At 39.2% G+C, this 26,080-nt stretch overlaps 1 protein-coding gene across 4 annotated transcripts; it reads right to left on the bottom strand.

The window, feature by feature from the left end:
• Positions 1-222: 222 nt before the first annotated feature.
• On the bottom strand, positions 223-25,531 carry LOC142975922 (calmodulin). 4 transcript variants are annotated; one of them, XM_076119072.1, is made up of 4 exons: positions 25,375-25,531; positions 22,819-22,993; positions 3,403-3,645; positions 223-1,102 (listed from the first exon to the last, which is right to left on the bottom strand). In XM_076119072.1, the coding sequence occupies exons 1-4, from the start codon at positions 25,375-25,377 to the stop codon at positions 1,074-1,076; spliced, it is 450 nt and encodes a 149-aa protein (XP_075975187.1). In that variant the 5' UTR covers positions 25,378-25,531; the 3' UTR covers positions 223-1,073. The 4 variants fall into 4 exon arrangements, with proteins under 4 accessions (XP_075975187.1, XP_075975189.1, XP_075975188.1 ...); XM_076119074.1 differs by lacking the exon at positions 25,375-25,531 and adding an exon at positions 24,793-24,811; XM_076119073.1 differs by lacking the exon at positions 25,375-25,531 and adding an exon at positions 24,698-24,716.
• Positions 25,532-26,080: the final 549 nt, after the last annotated feature.

Genomic DNA, 26,080 nt, shown 5'->3' with positions numbered 1-26,080 from the left:
TTGATAATTACATCGAGGCATACACAAATATGTTCGTACAATTGGGTGTTAGAGATAAGTGGCATCCACAACATTATATTATCTAAATCTTACAATCAGAGAATGTGGAAGTCCACTTTGGTTAGTGTTTATTGTGTTTAGTCGTAGTCAAGTACATTTAAATAAATATGTGTGGGTGTAGAGGTTGAAACAATAAACAGGGCGTTAAATAAAACACGGATGCTTATTGACCTAAAAATGAAGAAACATTTATTTTCAGTATGTCTTTTGTAAAATTTAATAACAGAATGAATCAAATGTGGTAAGAGATAACAGAGCGGATTACTTTCCATTTCGATAGAATTAGTTTCACCAACAATAGAAATATAATATTTATCAAGTCATTTACAGATACAATTAATGCAGTACCAATAAATCTAATTTATTCGTTTACTGAGTTAGTTAAATTTAAACATTTATTACGATCCATAATGTACACGGAGTGGTCGGGCGCGGCGAGCGGCCGCCCCGGGAGGTACACTAGATTTTTTTGGGATTTTTTAAATTTTTATTCCTCACGTACTTTATAAATATCTCATACTTGAAAAAAATTTACATTAAAATGTATCGGAAAGGTGCGGACGCTAACGCCGCGAACAGCGGAGAGTCAGCGGAGCAGCAGCAGGCAGCACGCACGCACACATACGACGCACGGAATATACACAACATATAAATATGAGCCGACACGAACCCGAGACTTATACCATCACATTGCGACGCACACCTATTCGTTTTCCCTTTGTACCGCTACAGTTAAAATTTTTCTTACATAGTAAAATTAACGGAATACTTTAAAATCTAAATAAAAAGAGAGGGCGGGGGCGACGGGCGGCGCGAGGCTAATGATTGCCACCGCCGCCCGTCGCCCCCACGTCCACACCGTACGAGTACATCATTAAACTGAAACGATGACAATATTTAATTTATCGCAAACACTAGAGAAATGCAGGTCCAATACGATGGTAATATTGTGTGTCATGAAACAAAATGTATATTTAAATTCTCTGCTTTTTACACACACACTAGCCGGCGGCTCACTTCGACGTCATCATGGTGACGAATTCTGAAACATAAAACAAACACGGTATTAGTATACATCGTCGAGAAAGCGTTAAGTGCCGAGGTTTACAAGAAAAATTTCACATAAACCCTTGCATAACATGTCTAAGATAAAATGTTAACACAAACGATTATTAACACAACGAAAGTAACCGACAGAGATAGAGATGCACTAATAAGATGTAACCGCTATTAGACAGATAACCACTAACATAATAAATTAACATAATAAATATCGAGTCAACACCAAGCACATGCCTGCGCCGTGCGCGTCGCTCGCCGCACACCGCGAGTACACAGTACAAGTACTCAGCGCAGTGTACAGAGCGAGCCATGTGCTTGACGAAGCGACGGACAACATAAATAAACCGAAGATATTTTACCTCATCATGCCACTACAAGGGGATTATGTGAAATACCACCCTCTGGATATGTTTATTCAATAATTATAGTTATATGGATTACAGTATAGTAAGTAATTGTTGGGCGTAAGCACTCGGTCGCAAGATTCCTGTGCTGCGGAATGTCCGAAATGTGTTGTGCGAACAAGCCTATCGAGTACATGGTCGATGCATATATTATATCGATCGGTCATCGGCGGCGGCGCGGTCAACGTTTGCTGCTCGTTTGTTAGCCGGTGTGTCCGTGTGCAGTGTGCGTGTGTGCGTGCGCGTGTGCATGTTCGTGTGTGTGCGAGTGTGCGTGTGTACGCGTGTACGTGTAGCGTGTAGAGAGCAAAGCACCAACACACAAGCGGGACCAAGCTATCGACGCGTCGGCCGAACAACACGGATCTCCAGGTGGTATTTCTAAAGAAAAATCTATACAAACATTAGACACATGCACCAGTCAAGGGAAACAATATTCAACAGTCCCTGAGGCGGCCGCGTGTAATTTTGTCGACAGGCAAATCAAGCAACAAAATTGCAGGCGACCCGCTTCGCCAGTAGTGAGTAAATAGACACAATCGATAGTCAAGTGTGAGATCCCAACGAGAGTGTGAGCGGGGCGGGGCGGGACAGCTCGGGAGGGACACGCTAACATATCCAAGGTAAGGAACAGTTAATAACGAGCAGCAAACCATTCAGATTAACACTGGGGTATACCTATTGTCGTACCGCACTCGACGTAGGCCGTAGGCATCGATCACTACACACTACTAGGGGAAATCGTTTCGAGATCACAGCGTTATCGTAGAGTCTTTTCTTATGGTTAGTTACGATACTAATATCACAAGTGTGGCCGGCCGTGCGCTAACGGCTGCCGTCGCCGCGAGCGAAAATGATTTGGGCGAGTGCATGGAAGTCTGCAAGAGAGAGAACCGGAGTCGGATGATACGGCTTACATACGTTACGTGCTCCTCGCGACTACTGTGGAGTACTGTGGACTGCGCCCACGCACCGGCAGCGGGCCCACTCCACCAACCACTTGGTACCCGCTGCCGGTGAACAAGTCAATTTTGATTTGAAGCTCAAAAGAACTTAATATTTTGTAATTGTTTAGAAGAAAGCTAAAAAGTCAAATCAAAATTGTAGTAGTATGCACACGTGATCGCGAGTGTCACGTCACCGCCCGACAACGTACAACACACTCATCCATGCAGCGGGACACCAAGCTAACTGAACAAGCCAAACTACGAGTGATACCACTGCACGTGTCAGACGTGTCTGGACGGGGCTAGCGTCACCCACGTCACCCACGCGACGCAGATAACGCGGCAGGCTACTTCTACGATACACATCGCAAAGGGATCCAATAAATTACTCTGTATAACATTTAACATGAATAAATCAACGACTAACATAAACAGGAGTAAATTTCGGTTTTATGAATCGTCGTGAGTCAGTTTATAAATAATGTGGACCTTCTGGAAACAAGCAGAACCCAACTGTTAGTGTGAACGAGTACTAGTATACCGCATGCTTGGAGTATCGTGTGGAGTATCCTTATAACCGACACATAAGAGGGTGGTAGTAATCACATTGGGTGGACATTCGTCTCTCGACGACTCTATTAATCTGTGTTTTTATATCGAATTTGCGGTTACAGCGAATTTTAGTGTCTCTTGACGCCAATCATAAACAGCACATTAAATCCACTGACATTCGACAAACAAGTTTCGGACGGTAACAATTGAATCTAACGAGTCATCTATTTGTCATTGAGTGAGTCAAATCGGAGTTTTATTTTTAGGGTGGTCGTGAAACTCATTCGTAGAACATAAGTAGGGTCGTGGTGGTCGGTAGTTAGAGACCGGCGCGCACGACAACACCGAGTGACATCCCATAAGCGTGGTGTACTCACCCTCGTAATTGACTTGTCCGTCGCCATCGATATCGGCCTCGCGGATCATTTCGTCGACCTCCTCGTCGGTGAGTTTCTCGCCGAGGTTGGTCATGACGTGGCGGAGCTCGGCGGCCGATATGAAACCGTTGCCGTCCTTGTCGAAGACGCGGAAGGCTTCGCGGATCTCCTCCTCGCTGTCCGTGTCCTTCATTTTGCGGGCCATCATCGTGAGGAACTCGGGGAAATCTATCGTGCCGTTGCCTGGAATAATAGAAATAACACTACATCAGTTGCATGTTTTTAACATTTAAGAAACGAATTCGGTGTGTTTATGGCTCGTCAAACTTAAAATTTATGTACAACAGAATGATGAATTTAGATAAACGACTTTCATATATTCTCTAAATAAAAAATAAACGCGTTTTGAATATTCGTCTCGTACAACGAACGGGATTGATTGGTGTAGTCGTTCTTAAATATTCGACTGCATCCGGTTGAGAAACAATACGAGCTAGTTATGAGCAGTTTTCATCGCAATAACTGCTTAATGTTAGTAGTTTAAATCTTAAAAGAAATCGTTAAAACTATTTATCAGCTCTTTGCAAGTAGCAACAGGAAACAGCGAAACACTGAATAAATATTATTTTAGCGCAGGTATAGTTATAAACACGTAGACAATCAATGGAAATTTTCACGTAGTATAATAGTAGAGTGATGGTATTTAAGTACTATATGAAGTTGTATTAGTCATTAATTCGGTAATAAAGCTAACATTGATGTTCTTGAAGGATCGACATCGCCAGTGTTTGTTTTCGAAACGGCAAGTGTTGGCGTTTCCCGGAATCCGTGTAAACACGTGCGATTCATCACAATGAATAGATCAGACCGTGCGAACAATCAGAAAATATTTTTCTGTGATCATACAAGTAATCTAAAGCCTTATTATCCGTTGTTCATAAAAATAGTTTTGTATAATTGCGTGAGAAGTATCAGTAAATACGTAAGAACAATACAAATATTTTTAATGATAACATTGGCACGTCGAAGCTAAGTGTGACGGGGTTCAGTCCTCGTGATAGCTCACAAAACAAACGTGTCGCCTTATCTAGTGCAAACAAAGATATTTTGAAACAAAATGTGAAAAATATTTACGATATTTCACGTATGCCGTGTGCCAAACAGCGGTGAATCAATATAACGGAGCACGCGCGGTACCGAATTTTCCCTGTCATTATTTTTATATCTGTTTTGACTTGAATCCTATAACTATGTAAACAGCAACATCAGTTCAAATAACGTACGAGTTCACGAAAGGCACATGACTAAAAAATATTTACTTTTACGTATCGAGCAATGATAAATAGTTACAGTGTCCAAAGTGCGGAATCAAGTGAATTGGTAAAACCTCTTCAATGTAACGCCCATCATGTTTAAACAGCGCCGAGGTCGGGCCTATTTCGTGACAGTCTCACATGAACATGTGGACGGACATCATTTATTTGTGTTACACATTGTTAGTGTAAATTAATGAGATTGTGGCCATTAGCAGGAATTTGTGAATGAGGCACTTCCATAATGAAGCCACAAGTTGTGCTCTATCGAGCTTGTTAAGGGTGTGGTACTATATCAAGTACCATCCACCATTAAACTCTTACATCTTCGTCAAAGTACTTTGCATAAAACCGTCTTTGTTTATATCTGAAGCTAATAATTTTATAGTAATTTAACAAGGTGTGTTTAGAGGCAGTTCATCAAGATTTGACGCTATCGATAAACGTGTGCGAAAACACGTTAAACAATAATTTATAGCTGGATCAAGGAGCATTCGCTTCACGCACATTAAAATACTATCAACTCTCTGTGCTGTAAAATTACGTATTATGTATTCGCTTCTATGTCCAGTTGAAATGGTACTAAAGATATTTTATAGCAACAATTATAAAGAAACTAGGAAAGTATAATATATTCTGCAAATCCTTATGTTTATCGGCAATAATAAGATTACGATTGACATGCTTCAGACTGATCATAACAAGTCTCGCAAGAAATATTATTAATTTGAAATACCGCCGAGACTATGGAATTACAAGATTGCTCATGTCTGCCTCCGCCTCGCCCTACCCTCGTATGTTCTGCTTTTAATACGGCGCATTTGAATAAGAATTTACTATACGTCCGACACACAGGAATGTAAAGTCAATAGATTGAGTTTATTTCCGCGTGGCACGATCGGCGTCCGGTCGAGGCGTTGCAAAAATAAGTTACGAGTTAAGTTTGGCCGTCTAATTCTGGGTTTAACCTTTCCGAGGTGGTTCGCGAGCTATTAATACGCGCGGCGTGAACTGGTGAGCTTTCGAGAATGCACAACGAACACCCGGCGTACGCTCCAACTGTTCACGATTCTACTATGCCAATTGTTGGCGGATATATACTAGACTAATGATTATTGACATGGCCAAAAATTCTTTCGTTCTAGTGATGTTCCACAACACTCATTGCTTTATGCTTTAATATTAAAGGAAAACTTGCAGCTGTATTTTAACCCTCAATGTATAAGAATATGGGACAGACAGTTTACAGCAAAGTAATAATAGTTCCGAGAGCAAGAAGCTGATTGTCTACAAAATTATTACCCAGCCGATCCCTTGAGAGACCCGTTTTTTTTGCGGACATCTTTTCAATAACTCTGAATGTAAGTAGCATGCTGTTCGCAGACGATCTTCACAATAGAAATTCGCCTTTATCGTTCGCCACCTGGACTTATTCCTGTTAATTGTCGGCACTAAAGCCGTCAGTGCTCCCCTACTAGAATCACCGTAACCGTCAATAACGGCTGTTTGTTATTGCTTATGTTTTTAAAACCAGCGAGATTTATCAACGTTGCTATGTTTACGTATAATTTAAAGTGAATTCTTCAGCAGTGATGTTTTTATAGCGTAAAGGCACAGTCAGTTTTTGCAAACTATGAAATGTTCTACTTGGGACCTGATAAGTCTTTCAAGCTGATGAGAATTTCTGAACCATGAATGCAGGAATTCTGTACTTTGCAATAAAGTTGCGAATCTTGAGATAAAAAGTGTGACTCACACTATTTACTTATTGTATAAATGTCATGTATTTTAGATACCAGACTAACTGGATTATCGAGAAAGATTTTAAAAGTCAATATGAGTAGCTAAAACTAGTTTTGGAACATCAATATTTCACAACATTTTTATTTTAACTGTAGAATTCGAATCCGTGTTCGTGTGAATTGCAACAAATTCTCACGAACAGAGAAACATTGTAGTTATATTTTGGTTTTATCGATAGTTGAGAAGGAAATCAATTAGTCAACGCCGTAAACGGGCCAGAGCTAGTCAGGAAACCTATCATTCACACATTTAAAGGACACATTAAAGTTTTACGAGTTAGTTTCTGTGAACATTCTGTCTCGTGGTAAACTTCAGCTGCGTTTCTTCCAACTGCGCAGTTCCGTGTTGTATGAGGCATAGTAATTAGTAGATTGATTCATGAGATTGTGACTCAACTTATCACTGACTACATCATCAAGACCTTAAGATAAGTGACCTCATACACTGAGCTGCTAAAGCATTTGGTCCTGAGTGACTGGATTCTTGCAGTTAAGGCCAAAGGAAATGTCGAGGGGAAATAACCGAAACATGAAATTGGTTTACCTGATTTTCTAAAAATTCCCAGATTTATTGTTTCCTAGGTATATTTTCTTAGAACAAGTTAGGTTTCTTGTAATGACCCGGCATGATTTAACCCACGATTGTCTAGCAGTGAACGAGGCATCTAACAAGAATGTTTTATGAAGTGCGTGCAACCTTGTCTCACGTCCTACGATGGCAGATAGCATGACAGCATGATCTTACTACTATGTAACCGTTATGATTTATTCATGAGCTTATTTCACAAGGAAAATTTCCGCTGAATTGTTATTCAGGACGTTGTTTGTGCCGCTCGACTAACTTTCATATATTTTCATACTTAAAGGACGCAGATGCCGATAAGAATATTTAATTGAAATATATCAGATTTATTTAGGCAACCTTGACATGACCGCACTAAAAATACGTCAGCAAATCGTTTATACTTCTAATATGTGAATTATACAATACTTTAAGGAAAAACCTAAATAACATTTAAGTAATAAAAATCGTCTACATAACCAGTTGACAACGTCAAGCGAATGAAAAACACAGTTCACCTAAATTTAGCCTCGCATGCAAAAAAAGCTACATCAAATTAGCCTAATTACCCAAATTAGTACTAAAACATTCAAGGACTAATTCGCAAATGACTCAACGCCTGAATTGACCTAACAAATGCTAATTCTCGAGCATTATTCAGCGAGTCTACAGTACATATTGTAGGTGTGTATTTATGTCACGAGTCGGGGTTTCGGGCCGACCGCGGCGCGATCAATACCGTCGAAGCCAACCCCTAGAGCCGGGGGTTGGCTTGGCATGCTTCCCTACAGACATTTGCATTGGCGAAATGTAAATGGGATTACTTTTGGCTATAGCGCTCTACAGAGAGCTATACACTCTCGCTCGTTACTATATTTTTACAATGTTTGTCTAACTTTGTATAGTACAATCTGAACTAATCGTTTTACGACCTCTCCAAAACAAGGCAAGAGTAGCTTCTAGAACGAACAATAGCTCACTGATTCGTGCTAATAAGCTTTAACTAGCCATTAGACATTCGTCTATATTTCTCATATCTCCAAAGAACACAAGGCCATGGTCAATTACTAATGAAATGTATAAAACTAACAGCCCAGAAACTGCTGATCGTTCGAATGAGGGGAGCAAGACACGTATAGCTCCAGCGAACATTTTAGCTATATTAATTAAATGCTCTAGTAGACATGTTTATTGGGCTTATCCTCCTAATATTTTGACAGTGGTTAAATAGAACATGTGGGAGGAATTCAATGGGAACTTCGATTACGTATATAAATCACGTTATGGTGTTTACTATGTACAGTGTGAGATATTAATGGTTTGTTTATATTGTACGTTGCTGTCCTTCGCGAGAGCACATTAATCAATGTTGCAGTTTATGTCGGTGTAAGGGACGAAGATGAAGGAGCCCTGTCGTCGTTATGGATGGAACCGTTCGAGCGTTTCAACGCGGCGAGTGTGCAAAAGAGAATGTCAGACCAATTTGGTTTTGCTGCTACTTGTTTATTTTGCATGTTATTTTTAATATGTACATGATATACATAGATGATTTAGTTATAGCAAGTGTGGAATTCCACTAATTCGTGACTGTTTGTGTAAGAGAGTTCTGTAACTCGAGCCCAGCGAAGACAATAATAAGGAATATTGTTTGCAACGCGGCTCAGGTCAAATACACCATCTAATAACAAGCTATTTCCAGAATTTTCAGACAAGCGAAATCCCCTGGTGATTTTTCTTTTATCGTTACTGATATATTTACGACTGGTAAATACAAGAGATTGAGATGCTACGTAGGCAAAAAGCGGGGGACGAAGCCCACAAGAGCGTGGTGCGCCATAACAGCCGATCTAAAAGTAATCTTGTAAACAATCAGCTTCGGGGAAAGTTCGATTAAGCAGTTCTAGATTGGCGTGCATAGTCCATAAACAGATCCCTCCTACGGGCGGGCCGTACAATGAATTATTACGGTTATATCCGATGGTGAAGTCAGCCTATTGTCTTGTATCAGACGCCGGGAGAATTCTAATAACGTTTTATGTCTGCCACGTTAATGTGACAATCGGCAGATTCCGATTTATTGTACGATCTGTGCAGCTTGTTTGATTGTTTAAGCACATGTGGTAGCTTTAATGACTCCATTGTAAATCTTTCGTTGAAAACTATAGAGGATGCTTCAATTGATTCAATTTTAGTAGTTGCTGATCATTCATTTATACAGCAGGACTGAGGAGTACCTTAAATAGTTGAAATTAGCTTTGGTCATCCAAGGCAATCCTATTACTTATTGTGGCCTAGTAAAGGCAAATCAATAATTCAAAGTTACAAGTGGAGGGTAAAATTAGGCATTGCGAATGTGGTCGAGTGCGGCGTCGAAGCCTCACAAACGAGCCGGCAAGGACAAGTGACTAAGGCGTCACTCGTCTGACTGGACGATTGCCTACACATTCTTTAAATATGGCTGATTTATCGACTGCTTAATGGAAATGACACTACAAGTTTTATTATTCTTAACCATGTAGATTCTGATACCACTATGTTTGTGATATGCTTCGACGTTTACGTTCGACGATTGGTTACATAACATTGTTATTAAGCTGATTTAATATTATGATAATTAAGCAAAGAACTAAATGTCTCAAGTCGACATTTGCACGCCAGTTATTACAATTTTCCTTAATAACGATAAAAAAAGAAACCAGCAGATTGAGTAAAAAAACCAGTAATTCAAGCGATAATACAGTGTAACTTTATTTATACTGGGAATTTCTAAATATAAAGTGTGGTAGCGGTGTAATTTCTCGCATTATTACGCGTGTGGCTGTCGTTTAAACGATTAGAGATATTAAAGTGTAACAATAGAATTGGATGAGACACGCGGAAGGCGGTACAATAACTGCGGGGCAAATAGCCGCGCGGGTTAGCGCTCGAGTTATGATGACGTATTTATGATGCCTATGCAACTGGCCGCAGGGTTTGCACTAAACTGCTTATAAATTTTGCTGAAACATATTGTATGTAAGTCAACAAGTTTCTATTGCGTATAATGTCATGTTAGACATTTTTGGCCTCCTAGGATTTGCTTGCGTTTCTATTTGTAAAGTATACGAATTTAATTTAAGAGCAATTTTAGATTATGTATATTATCCTGATTACAGAAAATTATGCAGTAAATTAGTACTCTTTCTGATACAGACAGAAAACAATCAAGACATCCACCAATTCTAATAAAACAAAATCTCGAGCGCAAAATAATTGCTCCAGCAACGAAACCGAGCGTAAAGACTGAAGAGCGTCGTATGAATGACAAGAAAACTACGATATTTCTCTATTATAATAATAAATAATATACAAGTTGGGGCGATGGCCGACACACGCGCGACCACGCGACTCAACCCAACTGTCCGCTGGCACGCAGCCAACAGAATATGCAAATTCATTTGCAATTTCGCTGCGATTCCAGACGAGACTCGAGTGGATACGTGGGATGTCAACTCTGTTTATCGTTCACAGTTAAAATAATGTTTTGAGAATACGCAGACCAACCGTTCCTTTGTTACAACATTTTAAAGTCTAGTTCAAAGCTTAGTTAAAATTTCTAAAATTATACATGAATCAGTATCGGAAAGGGCAGTGCAATTAGGACGACAGTGGGTCAGCCGTGAACAATGTAGGGGGAGGTATTCCTGGTGTATCAGTCAAGCAAGCTCGATCAATACGCCGCTTGGCGCGCTACCAACCGCCGCCGTACTATATACCGACATCTGATACAAACATTTTTTTCTTCCATGTTAATGACACTATATTGTATTGGGTCATACGACACTGTGTGTCGTAGGCTTCAGTAATTTTTTTGATCACTTGGCATTGTGATTGTACTTCCTCATACATCTCGAGTTATGTTTTCGCTTAGCTGTGAGGTAATTAATCGTAGTAGTTTCCGACAAGCTAGTGACATGGCCTGCGGTCGATACAATACCTCGGGCCTATTCGATACAGCTGCGGTTTGTCATACAATACTCGCAATATAATGACAATTAGACCGACGGATAGACAGCTTCCCGTGTATTAAGTGATATAACGACACCAGCTATTAAAACGGCAATGTTGCGGACACAACTTCGCTATTGTTCGCTCAAGGTTTTATGTTAATTACAATGTGATATACAAACAGGATAGTTTACAGTGAATTGCTTCAGTGTTTACACGTAAAGCATAAATATTTCAGTACAAGCGAGCCAAAACGTCGTCGGTATGTCACCAAAACATAACGTAACACGTTGCGGGGAATTTGTGCGTTATCCACCATCTTGTCTGATTTATATCAGAGTTGCAATTACGCGACACAAACCAGACTAGGCGTGAATACTGCGGGACAACGCTCGCGCACACGTACTATGTAGTAGGTCTGTGTGCAGATAACACGAGGAAACAAATTGAATAATACCGGCACTGTGCTAATTGGCAAAACGAAAATAGCGTTAACCGCAAAAACACGAGCGATACAAATGGTCCCTGGGTGGATACCCCCGGGAAGGACAATAAATGACGGCGCAGAGGCGCGAACTACATAATAATGGAACAAGAAAGGTCGCCCGCTGACGTATTGCCTCATAAATTCTTTCTCTAACATTCGTTCTCGCCTTTGTACCGCACTATTTTTCATCCTCCGGGATTGTTCGTGTCGCAAATAATACTGTGCTATCGCAATACCTACCGCTGCGGTTGTAATTTGAGCAACGGATAAGATTTTTACGAGTTTTTTTTCTAGCTGAAACTGCACTGGGCGATAGTCCAATTTTTGTATTATTGTTCGATATTACTGGCTCGACTCGTAGCTGCAGAAGATAAGATAATTTATACAGATTAAGTTCCATAAGTCAAGGCTGTAAACGGTCTTAGTATAAGCAGTCATCGAACAAATATGGTGGTTCCGCATGACATCATCGCTAAATGGCTGAGTGAACCGTCTATTGTGGCGTCATTAATTTTGATCAAATGTGTGCCCGCGTCTAAACTGGTATTGAGTCAATATTCTGAATAGAAACAATAGGTCATTGTATGGTGGCTGATTGCTGACGTTGAAGGTCGAATCATTTTCACAACAGAATCGACAGAAACGTGTTATTCATAGTCAGCTTTCGATGCGCTACACCGACTGCTGTTGTTGCATACGCGAGCAGTTTTCACAACATTACATTCGTGTATAAAAAACTGCCAACGAAACGAAAGAGTGGTCGGCGCTGAGATACTGTGTAAAAACTCAGTATCGCTCGGCGATCGATGACAGAGTTGCTTGACCGGCCCCTAACCTATTTTTATTGTGATCTCGTATTAGCATTAGAGTAAACAGGCGCATGCGTTGTGCGCACTCTTTAATCTTTTACGAGGTACATCAAACGTGGAGTGTGCTGGCCTCGCGAGCAGATGTCATTGTCAAGTTGCACTCGGTAATGGGCAGTGATTGCTAATAACAGGAATGAACGTAGGGCACCGTCGACATGCGAGCCGGTTTGATTGAAAGCGAACCGGTCACTAACGAGCTCATGTCGATAAATAAATGATTTAGTTCCCATGCCACCGCTTTCTACTCGCGTCGGACATGCTAATCGATTATGTGACAGATATTCGATAGAATTAAAGAGTGCTACGAAGGTCGTCGGGTCAACTAGCGGCCGCGGTTCGTATCGATACAACACAATCGAGCTAATTGGTCGTTCGCCTCCACAATAATGGCTTATAGACTGTGCTCCTCGTGTGCGGCCTGTGGCGCATTAGCATTTTTATAGGCTCGATATAAACGGTTTACAAGTAGCGGGTCAGGTAACGCCACAAATCCAGAACGCAAACATGGCCGACGATAATCCAAAGAAGGCAAACACGGGAGAAGCCGGCGGGATATTCCCCGACGTCGCCGCGTCGGAGCGAGGCCGTGGAAGCTCGTCGTCCAATTACCCCCGACACGTATTGATCGCCACCCCCGCCATGCCCGCCATACGCGGCGCACAGCTGACCTATACATTCAACTAAATATCTTCATTCCACATCGTGTTAGCTCTAAGTGGACTTGATTTATATCTAGGTACATCGATTTTTCAAGTTTAAAACTACTTTTACGGATTGCATCGTGATACTGCAAGATTCTATTTAATTGGAAAGAATTAAACTATTCCGAGTATTATGATCTAAACAAATACATACATACACGAGTTACATATTCATCAATAGTATTGACCAGTTGGAAATGGGGACGAGTAAGATAAAACACGAGGTCTGCTCTCATTCATATTCAGTTGGAATATCAATTGCATGTTTCCATAGAGAAAAATCAGTTTACGGCGAACGTTTATGTAGTCGGTTAGATAGTGTATTCGTGACCGCGGATACATAAACCGCAGTTACGTTTATTGGCACGGGAGATGGAACATTTCGAGTTTTTCCACCGGTTATAACGTGGTGCGTACGTGAGACGCGTGCACCGCACCGCCACAAGACGTAGTCAGCTGTCGATGAGTCGGCGGTTAGATTCGAGTTTGATGCTCGCTAGCATTGTTCCACAAATAGCCTGCGCGGTTTGTACAAGCGCTCCGCGGCGAGGCTATCTCCCTCTGTCGAGTGAACGACTCCTTATCGCGACGTCCGTGACATCACCAGCAAGCCTCATGCCAACTAGAGAACTGTTACTCGGATTTGCCGCTTTTTCGTGTACTATAAATATTCATCCGCCAACGTGTGCCGCTATACTATAAAACGAGCTAGGTGCAGCAATACGGAGAAGTTCAAGCAACGAATGCCTTTAGCGGAGCGGACGCATTTCTGCATACCGTGTTCTGCTGTATGCATGAAAGCGCACTCAAAAGCCCATAAAACGTCCTTTCAACATTCTTAAGCGGCTGAGGTCGATGAAACCTGTTAGACGGAGTCGTAGCGCTGTGGATATTACTAGCGTTCACGCCGGCGCCAACGCGTTTTCGCCGTGAATACTCGGAAAAAGAAAAATCCCGTGAAAACCGAGCGCGACTGTACGCTTGCCGGTCTTCTTGTTGTTAGTTACGACTAAAATAAATAGTATGACGCGAGGTTGTCATGCGCCGGCGCATTTTCGCGTGGTCCGGAAGACGCCGCATCCGTACATGATGAATAGCGCTATAACGCGTATGTAACGAATGCAAATTATCCACTTGACATTGGTCTTCATACACTTCTATCAGACGTAAATAATTCATTGTGTCGTTCGAATTGATTGTTATAAAAGCGGTCAAGTACAAGGTCTACTCGATATTCCGGTATTCGCGAATAAAATAATCGAAATTGTGTCGACCAGCATTTTTTATCTGTACTTAATTTATTAGCTAGTGACAAATGCGTAAGTATGCTAACTGTTGTACTGATTTATAAATAGGAACAGTTTGGTCTACTTTTTGGGTGTACCGTCTCGTGATATTGTGTGTACTAGTTGTACAACTGTAGATTTGCCAAGAGCAAATGCGGTGATGTTGTAAACAATCACCACTAGTACGGTGGGACATTAAAATAATTATTGCAGAACGGGCAGACGACGTTCATTACCGATGGAAGCTTGCCCAAAATAATATTTATTGATCTAAATCAAATGGGACTACTTAAATAGAAACTTGAGAGCGATCGAGAAAAATATTACATGAAACGTCACTTATCATTTTAATGAGGCGGAATGGGTAAAGCAATATTTTGTTGTAAATATCCTGCATTCCTAATGTTACTTTAAAAACAGAGATTTTCCTTGCTGTTCCATAGCTAAACATGGCTGTCGTAAAATCGTATAAAACGACACGAATTACAGGTAAACCCAATTTGAATACTATTCGGGGAACACGTAAAACGTTGGCCGTACGTAATGGTGGAGGAAATCAAATGATTCTGCCAATTGTTCAGCGGTAATCTCTTCCATATCTACTACATTGCTAGTGGTGTAATTTATAGTAACAACTTGAGCTATTTACAGAGCACTATTAACTAAACTGTGATGATTGACTGCCCCAGACCTGAATACGGAAACATTTTACAGACGGATCTTGGCAGGAAAAAGTCACCAAATTTTAACGTTTATTACGGAATTCTCCGCTACAGCGCACTAGTTGGACAATGCGAATGCCCAACGGTCCTCACGAATTACAATGGAATGTAGCACAGGTCATATTAGCCAGGCGAACAAAATTATAGCCTGTAGACAACCTTAACCCGGAGCTCACGCCCATGACATATCTGTAAAGCCCGACATGATACAGACATTCTTCCCTACTGCGATGGAAATGATATAAAACTGAATAGTGGGCAATTTCTGTTCAATATACTACGACACATAATAGAAAATGAGGTGAAGACAAGTTAAATTGGAACCGGCGCCGTTCTGCCCAATGCACAGGCGAGACCAGAACAAGTGCAGTAGGTATGTAACATAGCGAATAAAAACGTAACCTTATCTATAAAATAGTGTTATCTAAAGCTTCTCTAAACCAGTCCGGTTCTCGCAACAGGGAGGTGAAACTAGAATCGTTTAGGACCGTCCGAGTTCAACGTTACAAAAATTTATCGCGCCGGCCGTGTTACATTAGCTAAATTACACGGCATCCCAGTTTGCCTGCTTTACAGTATTGTGAGAGTTAAATCACCGTGAATTGTTTGTTTCTACAATTTATCGATACTACTTTTTTTCATGGTTTATGGCTTTCATTTGGTTGCTGATATACGGTTTATTTTTGGCACGTGGATAGTGAATGAACATGGAATACAATGAGGCAAAAGATTTTGTTTTAGTTGGTTGCGAATAAGATTTAATTATGTATTCAACTCGCTTACAGTATAAGCACAGACATTGAATGTATTACAGTTTCGTTTGCTAACCAAATTGTTAAAAAAAAATTGTAAAGAAATTTAATGTTCTAAGGCCAGTAAAACCTGAACTGGCTTAACATATTATATTTCTGTGTCAAAACGTCATTTAGTTTTGCGATTGACCAATTTTGAACTGTTATTGTCGGCTTAGTGCCTGTAACATTTAAATATTTCCTCTTTCAACGGTTATTATGATAAAGCCAACATAATTTATAGCCGTTATAGCCGAGCGACGAGGCGTTAAACGATAACTGTATGTAAACTTTATATTATACCTATTATTTAAACAAAATTATTTCAAAGGACTTATTTTGTGGTATGTTGTGTTCCTTATATAACATTATTATCATCTATTGTCACAACTTTTGAAACAATAACATCAGGAAAATAGCGTCGTAGTTAATTAAAATTAGAATAATACGAATATTACAGGAAATTCAATCAATTTATCGTTTGTTTTCCATTAGTAGGTGGTCAATTAACTCTCCGACCAACAACAGCATTTGTTGTTTTAACGTACGTTGCTAATGTACTTTGAATAACACATTATTAGTATCAAGTTTTAAAATGATAAGATACTTAATCGCATCAGAAATAGGATAAAGATATCTTAATGAAGCCGCTTTACGAGCTAATCGACGAGAAAGATTACACGTCATCGACTTTAATCGATCGTAAAATCTACAAAAAGATTAGATTATTGAATTTTTAAATAAGCAATATTTTGTAAAGGAATTACCTACAACTGGATCATAGATACATCATTACTTGTTAGTTTTTCTGCTAGTCAGTGTGATAAAATTTGATCATCAATTTCAAATAACAAACCTGGCTGTTTTTGCAGTATTATTTAGCACAATATTAGTATTTGAACCACGTACAATGGCATTACGTGCTCCTAACCAGCATCCATGCACATTTCAAATTTATGTGATAAGAAAACAATACAACAGTTAAAACATGACTAACATTGAAGATTAAGTGACTGCTCTTGGCTTTCAAGATACGTATGACGGTCACGTAAAGACCCTATAATACATTTCTATGTACTACATTTATTGAGGCAAAATCGATAAGCTATCGGTTTCCTTGAAAAACAGTCAATATCCTTGATAATGAAATATTATATCACATTTTATCGAAAATCGCACTTTGATGGCTACAATCGACACGTCGGTATATTTTATCAGCGTGTAAAATTGTGAATTCCATTACTGATTTCTTGTCGCGAATTGTGACTAACATAATTTATCGCACATAGGCGATGTTTTATTAATTTATTTGGGCCGCTCGTGAGCCATGCAAAAACGTATTTTATGGCCATATTATCAGATCGTTTTTCAGATTGTGGCGAAATAATCAGCTCCAAGAAAGCGTTACAAGTACTCTTTATAATAAAAATTACCTATTGCTCGAGTTATAAGACGTGGACATGAACATAACATAATGATACCGGTTTTACACGCGGATAAACTTAGAGCATTTTATCGAGCATGAATAATGATAGATCAATACAACATTCAATTGATTTGTCTGTCAATTAATTTCGTCGCGGCGAAAGCTGCCTTTCACTTTGTCTCGGGGTCTCAATCATAGAAATTGACGTATGTATTGATTCAAAGCTTGTAGACAGCAAAAATGGAGTATTCACGATGTTTTAAGATCGATGAGAATGTTTTACTATGCAAATAAGATGGCAGTCTATTCTAGAAGTTGGAACAATACTGCGACTGACAAACAAGACGTCTAGCCTTCAAATTACATAGGTAATTTAGACATAGACGTCTCGGTAGGCTTCAAACACTTAACTGCGCAATTCTATCGTGAATACCCGCCGAACAATTACTCATAGAGCGTCGTATCGTATTGTGTTTCAAGTGTAAAGAGCAATTGTAGTGTTAATTAGTCTCCCGCCCTTTTGTCATGCAAACTCCTGAGAAAACAGGCTCTACGAGTTGTGTCCTGTGCTTATGTAAAGTCTAGTTTAAAAAAAAGTTGATTATGCTCTATGAAAGTTATTTTTTGGCGGCATAACATTATTGTGCTTCTTCGGTCTTCAGTCTAATATGCTGAATTGCTCCGTATACTAAAGAAATAAGTAATATCTAGTGTCTAACTAAGAGCCAGACACTCTTGATCAGAACAGGCGTGAATACAAGATGCCAATCGCATATAAATGAACTTAATGGCTGGTTGATTGCTATGAAAGGTATAACACGTGCATGTAATATGTAATGCGAGGCGGGTGATCGACACAACACGTCATTAAACCTGCTATTAATATTACAGAATGATAACGGGTAATGTCAGGGCCGAGTGTCAACTACTCAATACAAACAAAATTGGTGACGTACCCCTCCTAAAATAGGGATCGACGACCACTATACTGCACTACGTTCCACGAGAGCATTGTGCTAAATTCGAAATCAATTGTGTGGTTATTTTTATAGTTCCCGCCGCAAATATCGAGTTAAAACCGTCCGTTGCAAATTAATTGGCATTTTTAATTGCTTAAAACTCTTGTACGAAAATAAACGTTGCGAAACAGATGTATTATTTCAGTATATTACAGTTGCAAGTTGAAACTTTCACAAAAAGGAGTACATTTCTACGCTAACGGTGGCTGCGTTGGAACGGCTGATGACGTCACGGCTATTGTATTCACCCAGCCGAAATAGGAGCAGTCGAGTTACGTACTAATGCCTTTTAAATTGTCTCCGAGATTACTGCAGCGAGATTCTTATGAGGTTACTTCTATTTTGGGTAAAGATAAGATTAACCTGTTTGTATGCTTTGTAACTAAAATTAGAGCATAATATTTACTTGATATTTGCTCAGGCTTAATTAAAGCACTTATTACTAAGGAAGACAATATTAAGTCATCTCAGAATTTCTTAAATTTCAAATCCGTACAAAAAATATACTTCGGTGCTCTGGTAAAATTTCCAAAACTAAAGTATCAAGATACGGTCTTAAATAAAATAAGGTAGACAGTAATAAATAGCTAACAATTTAGGCTAATAACAATGTGGGTGTACCACACAGTCTGCTACACCATTCAGAAACTCCAGGCCGTAATGTTTATGAACATAAATCTTTAAAGTATATCAAGGAACGTTCTTTCTTGATTTTAAGCTAAAATATTACTAGGTATTTTCACTTTGAAGTCTTCAAGCCGCTGTATATTTATAAAAAACTGCAGATTTTAGTTCTAGACAAGGGCTTGAACACTTTCGTTCAAAATATCAAGTATTTTACATAAGTGCTGTTTTAATAATTCCTACTTTTATTTATTTATTTAAACTCTGTATACAGGCAACATACTTTTCATACATTTTCTGTCACTTCATCCATCCGTTAGTCGGTTAGTCTACTTGTAAATGCGCAATCAGCGTCTATGTCCCAAAGTAAATGGACAAGTTATAAGCTTTAAACTCTTGTATCTCACCTCGAGTTTCAGTCGTTTTTATTTTCTTTTAAATGTATAATTTTCAATCATACAAGACATTTCCGTTCATTATATTAAATTAAACGAAATACAATCAAACGATGACATCAGCCGTGACTCAAGACAATCACCCTTATCAAAAGATATCGCAAGGTCTTTTTTAAACTTAATATCTTTGTAAATACACACTGTATTGTGTATACTATAAAATCATGTGGTTTCACACGTATTGTTTATTTTTCACTAAACATATTTGTATATGTATTTATTTTTTAAATCACGCTGTCGCGATATCTTTGGTTGAAAATACTGTCTGATAATTTTTTGTTTATTATTTGTATAGAAAAACGGAAGGCTTAAATTCGTGTGAAATGTATATTTTTGAAAGCACGTGTGGCGTAATTTTGAAACAGTGCAAATTGCTTCAGGACTTTTAAGACAGATACAAAGCTGCCGGATGTTTTATTCATGATTCGTATTTTGGTGAGATTCTTGTTGTAAACCATGATTTATAACATAGGATTTTAAATGTACTAGAGACGAATTAATCAGTTCGAACTGGTATAATGTGCGAAATTAGCGGATGAGTCAGTCGCAAAAACCTTATTTATTCGACAATTACTGGCTCAATTTTAATGTCAACAATATTGTATTAATTACCAACTTTCTGTTCTTTTGTTTGATAATTACGTATTCAAATTACAAAACGAACTGAATTAATTGGATAACAAACAATAATTAAAACAGTTTACTTGATATTTATCAGTATTTTTTGCATAGAATACTTTCATCAATTACAAGATCGGACTCGCATTTTATGCAGTTTAATTATTGACTGAATTGAGATAGAATCATAATTGATTAACTCCCGGTTTTTGAGGTGCATTTTTCAGCGGTAGTTTATCTATTCAATAGCGTTATATTCATACTAGCTGACCCGCGCAACTTCGCTTGCGTCACCTAAGAGAATGAGTCAAATTTTTCCCCGTTTTTGTAACATTTTTCATTGCTACTCCGCTCCTAATGACCGTAGCGTGATGTTATATAGCCTAAAGCCTTCCTCGATAAATGGGCTATCTAACACTGAAAGAATTTTTCAAATAGGACCAGTAGTTTCTGAGATTAGCGCGTTCAAACAAACAAACAAACAAACTCTTCAGCTTTATAATATTAGTATAGATGAGTTTAAACGCAATTAAATAGATAAACTACCGCTAAATGTACCTCAGAAATCGGAGGTCAATATTTAAAGAGCACTGCTTTGCAATTATAAACTGTAACATATTCTACGTATTTGTTATTATTATTAAGCCATTAAAACCAGTACCGGGACACTGATAACGCGTGTATAATCACGGGAGGCTGCAAAACGCAACTGATAAACCGCTGTGTAAACTCTACCTACGTAAACACCGTGTGATAACGGCTTAACTGCGCGCGCGCACTTTATCATTCTAATGGAACAATATAAACATAGTTTGAAACGTATTTTTTGCCACCTACGTCTGTATTTAAATAATTTAAGTATGTTTAATGGTTTCTGTAATCAATTGGAAATCACATGATATCGTGATTTACTATTATCACGAAATAACACACAAGGAAAATGCCTTGGCATTCAAAGTATGTTTTTTTGAAAAAGGATTTTAATTCGAGGTTTTATAGGATTTGAGAGCTAACTGATTGACACATTTGTTAGAATTCATCCCCTCTAATGAGATTCATGGGGTACGAAAGGAGAAATATACCTACTCAACTGTGGGCAGAAGTGGATCGAAAAGAAACAAATTCTACTAAAATTATAAATGCGAACGCTTGAGAGGACGCATATATTTGTTACTCTTTCACGAAAAAACTATTCGTCCAGTAGTTTTGAATTGAATGAAATTTGGTATAGGGTGGCTTATAACATGAACTACCACAATCATACTTTTTACCCTGGACGAAGTCGTAGGCAGAAGCTGGTATAGAAGTATAGTAATCCTCATTACAGTTTTAATGATTCATTGATCGACTCTGATGTCATAAGTAACTGTACATTTAACTTTTTTCTCAAGTGGGTGTAAGAATAAGATCTGAGTATGTATGGGGAAAAAACATAAAAATGCTGTTTACTACTAATAGGTATTGGAGATGGGTTTTTTCTTGCGGTATGAATAACAGTAAGTTATGACTAGGTATTTTCTTCTATTAGATGTTTATTGTAGCATCAGAAACAAGTGTAAATTCATCATTTCGTTCATTCGATATTATGACCACACCCTGTACAAATTTCTTACAAAAAATCATCTGCAATGAGGTAGCGATACTCAACCGGCATAGCAATAAAGTATAAATTGTATTCCAAAGTTTCACGTAAGGCCGTTTAAGCAAATTCCTAAGCAGTTGAATCATAGATATCGCACTTATCAACAATAATACTTTACGATAGGTAGGTAGGTATATTGATTACAAATGCCACGTAATGTCTGTAAAAAACAGTTTTTTATTAATTACTACACATTTGCATTGATAGTCATCTTAGGCTGTGTATAATGATTAGGTAGGGATTCGAACCCAAAATCCATCTAAAATCTTATCCAATTTATACCTAAGTTTAGATAATTTAAGTGTTGGATTAACAAATATTTGCGTAGAGCTATCAGCTGAGGCAATAACCAAGTTAATCGTTTGAAAATACTCAGAACGGAAACTGTACGATAAAGTGGCGATAACTTGACCACCAATCAGAAAACGACACACCATTAGGCATTATGAATGTTGCTGCCTTTGCCTACACTATGAAAAAAAAGATTCATATTTTTTTAAGCACGAGTAATTTTGGGAATCTGTCTTGTATCGATTGAACTCTCGGATAAGTGCAGGTGAACTCGAAATATCGGTGATTAAAATTCTTATCGTTAAGTGTAGTAATATTATACTGATAATTAGAAACAATAATAATGTCGATCGTCTCCATTTCGAGGAAAAGATAGAACACCTGTGTAACTAGGTACCTATACGGAAAATAGTTTTGTTCAATAATGTCCATTGTAAGTTTTTATCAGTATTCATTATTACCAGTTATGGTACCTATACAGCCTATTCGGTTTTTGCATTGTTTTTTGGTACCTAATGAGCGTATATTATGTTAAAGTTAAGGAAAACTTGATATCCTGTTTGTTACAGCATAGGTAAACGTAGCATTGCGGCTTTGGTAAGGTGGAATCATCATAAAATGTGACCAATACTTTATTTCTCTGAAATTTAGTTTACTCATCTTCTAAAAATCTATTTTAACTGAAGTCCATACTGGAATATTTCTCGATCTTCTCAATTTCGTAGCCAAAAATCAGAGTTCTCGATCATAAAAAATGTCCAATGTAGAATTGCCTGGAGGATTTTCTTATAAATTAAGATAGTTCTAAAGTAGTCACTTACCGTCTGCGTCAACTTCGTTGATCATGTCTTGAAGCTCGGCTTCTGTGGGGTTCTGACCTAAGGATCTCATCACAGTGCCCAACTCTTTGGTCGTAATGGTGCCGTCGCCATCTTTGTCGAACAGTGAGAACGCCTCCTTGAACTCGGCGATCTGTTCTTCCGTCAGTTGATCCGCCTGAAACGAACGTTAACCATTGTCAGATAAATATCAACATCAATCACCAACACATCGGAATCTCAAAACTACTACGAAATCATTGAACTACTTTTTTATCGTTACGGGAAATCGTACTCTAATTTGATAACAACAGAATTCATTTTCAAATAAAAGAATGTTCGAATCTATTCTAATATTTGAAGCTCCAAAATGGAACAACAAAGAAGTTGTTTATTTTTTTTTATTAAAAAGTCAGGACGTACAGTGTTGACGACCATTGTTAACGAGTGTCGAGTCTAAAGAGGCGGTAGACGGAACAGTTCGGTTATCGTCGCGATAAGATTACACTAGAGATTATGTTTAATTACCGCGCCGGCCTCGCCGCGTCATACTGCGGTCTTTTACGCCACAGATACTAAATACTGCATTGCCAGTTTTTATCAATCGTATATAATATTTGATAACATGTTATGAACACTGATTGTAATGTATGTAATGCCGACATGTTAAACTGTTGAAGGACTTAGGCAATGTTTGAACAAGAGGGTAATTAACACAAGCAGCATATAAGGTTATCTTAAGTGCATTCCGGAGATGTCCTACACTGTAAAATGCTTGATATTTACTACAACAACACTTGTAACTTGCAATTATCTTGAAAACCCTTCACAATTAATAAATTGTTCCTAAGTGCAAATATTTGCAACTGATAGAAATCCTTCTATGTCCTAAAATTGTGGTGTAAAGCAGGTTGAGCAATAGTATTGCTCTATTGTAAATTGTTAATCATTCTTTCTCAATTGAGATAAAAAAAGAAAGTTGTAAGGTATTGACTCCGCCCATATAGGTACAACATAAATAAAATTAAATTAGCATTATAAACTTATTTATGTATTACTACCTTTTGTTAATTATTGTAACAAATGAATAGATTACAATAGGAAATAAGTAGGGCTTTCCTCAAATCATTAAACAATGTTTAATGTATAATCATGTTTTCCTTCTATATCACTTTGTAGTGACAAATTTGCAACAAATACAGCGTCCTATCAGTAACCATAGCAATTATTTAACAAGGTTACATTGTCCCCACCTTGGAATAATATCATTTCAAAGTTAAAGCAACATAAAGCAATAGTATGAGAATAAAACATCAGATTTCAATATCCAAACCGCTACCAATAGACAAATGGAAACTAAGTTTTAAGTTTCTGTAGTTAAAATATTTATATTCATAACTTAAATATGTATAGATAAGTCTAGGAATTTCCAAATTATTAAAACTTGTTCTTAATGTATCATGCTAAAATCAGATTGGTGTTCAGATAACTAGTTATTTTAAATTCTTACTAAGTTCTATTCGATACAAATTGTATAATATCAGTCTTATTAACTAGTAATTTTTAACATTATATAGACAAGTCAATACCCCATCAGCTACTAAATGTGGTGCATCATTTATAAAATCAATCATATCATTTCCATATGCATTTCCTTTGAATATGTTAGCCATAACAGGCTCAGAAAGACAATCTATCAGCCAAAGACATTCTTAGCCTGACTCACAAACCACTGAGTAAGAATCTTGATAAAACTGTGATCGGTTCGCCTTCAGCGAGAATACTATTAGAACAAACCAAATTACAATTATAAAGAAAGTCGATCACGAGGAGAAGACAAATTGAGTCAGCTGTGCCAGGTGCAACGACGATATTTACATACCATCGCGACAACAGAATGCGAACCAGGAATAGTAAATAGTGAAGCGATCGAGCGCCGCCGCCCGCCGGATGTGAGTGCGTGTCACACAATATTACCATTGTTTAACTCCGCAGCCTCCCAGACCGCGTAGAAACGCGACCCGTTTAGCGAATTGCGTATGAAAAATATAGGAGCGCGCGTAGCGATGAGTCAACGGGCGTTTGACAGTTGCGCCCGGCCGATCGATCCACCGTCAACAGGGCGCGACTAGGCCTCTCCGACACCGATACAACGCACTAAACCACTTGTTTTCTTTGTACTGACTGACTGTACGCCATTTTAAAGCGTCATCGACGACCGGCTTCGACCTAAACTAACGTCATTTAGCCGGCACCACCTACGAAACTATGGCGACGGATGTTTCTCGAGCCTTTCTAACGGTCGTTTCAGAGATTGGAAATTATTTAGCACTCGCGAATCTTTAGATGTATCCCTTATCATTGGTCCTTTATCCAGATCGCAACGTCAACGTAGTCGCCGATCCGCAATGCGGTAAAAAACGGCCATCACAATAATATAATGGAGGCCGTCATCACTATAAACACCGATGCACCACATCCCAAAAATATACCCCGGAACCGATGCAGGAGGATCCCCCGAATGCACTTCCGACACCTTTCAGCAGAAATATCACTCACCATTGTAGATTAACTTGGATTATCAGGAGCTACACTAAAAAATCACAGACTACGCCGCAAAAGCGACCGCACGGACCGACGGTTGAAACGATACTGCCGCCCTCACTCGCGCGAGCGGCCGCGCCGGGAAACTCGCGACCGCGATTCGTTTCGTACTCGGTCGCGAATCGTTCCGAATCGACTATTCGATTCACCGTATTTTCATATCCGTTTTCCGACGCTCGGAATAGTTTTTAACACTACGTTACAGACGTTTAGTTTCAAACGTGAATCACTCGAACGTCCAAGTCCATGTCTCGGGACGCACGACACAGGATTAAATTTGATCCGCAAAGGATAGTCGGTTTTATATCGGGCTGGTGCGGCGGCGTGGACTGGCGTTCGGCGCGCGCCGATTGGCCGTCGCGCACCTGCAATGCGTCACTGCGGGGCGCTAGCGGCGGCCGCGGAGCGAGTGGCGAGCGCGAAGCGGCCGGCGGCGGCGTCGGCGGCGGCCAGAGCCTGCTCCCGATCACCCCGATGCCCTAGTTCGCGGTCGGAGGCGAGGGCGCGCCGCAGTGCCCGCCCGCAGACGCCGACCGTGCTAACGAGATAACGCGGCTGGCGGCGCCCGCCGAGCGCAGGCTTCCCGCCACCTCGTGCCGCACAGTCCGCACAGCCCGCACACTTCATACGTGCCACACGCACGCATTAACCATATACCGCG

The sequence above is a fragment of the Anticarsia gemmatalis genome, chromosome 10 (assembly GCF_050436995.1).
Source record: "Anticarsia gemmatalis isolate Benzon Research Colony breed Stoneville strain chromosome 10, ilAntGemm2 primary, whole genome shotgun sequence".
Lineage (NCBI taxonomy): Eukaryota > Metazoa > Arthropoda > Insecta > Lepidoptera > Erebidae > Anticarsia > Anticarsia gemmatalis.
This window is presented reverse-complemented; position numbering and strand designations above follow the sequence as displayed.

Bases quoted from the DNA above. Each gene is read 5' to 3' on its own strand.
- LOC142975922 (XM_076119071.1), bottom strand. The intron at 3,646-22,818 runs GTAAGTGACTAC...CTATTATTCCAG, and splicing joins CAACGAAGTTGACGCAGACG to GCAACGGCACGATAGATTTC. The intron at 1,103-3,402 runs GTGAGTACACCA...TTTATGTTTCAG, and splicing joins CGGACAAGTCAATTACGAGG to AATTCGTCACCATGATGACG.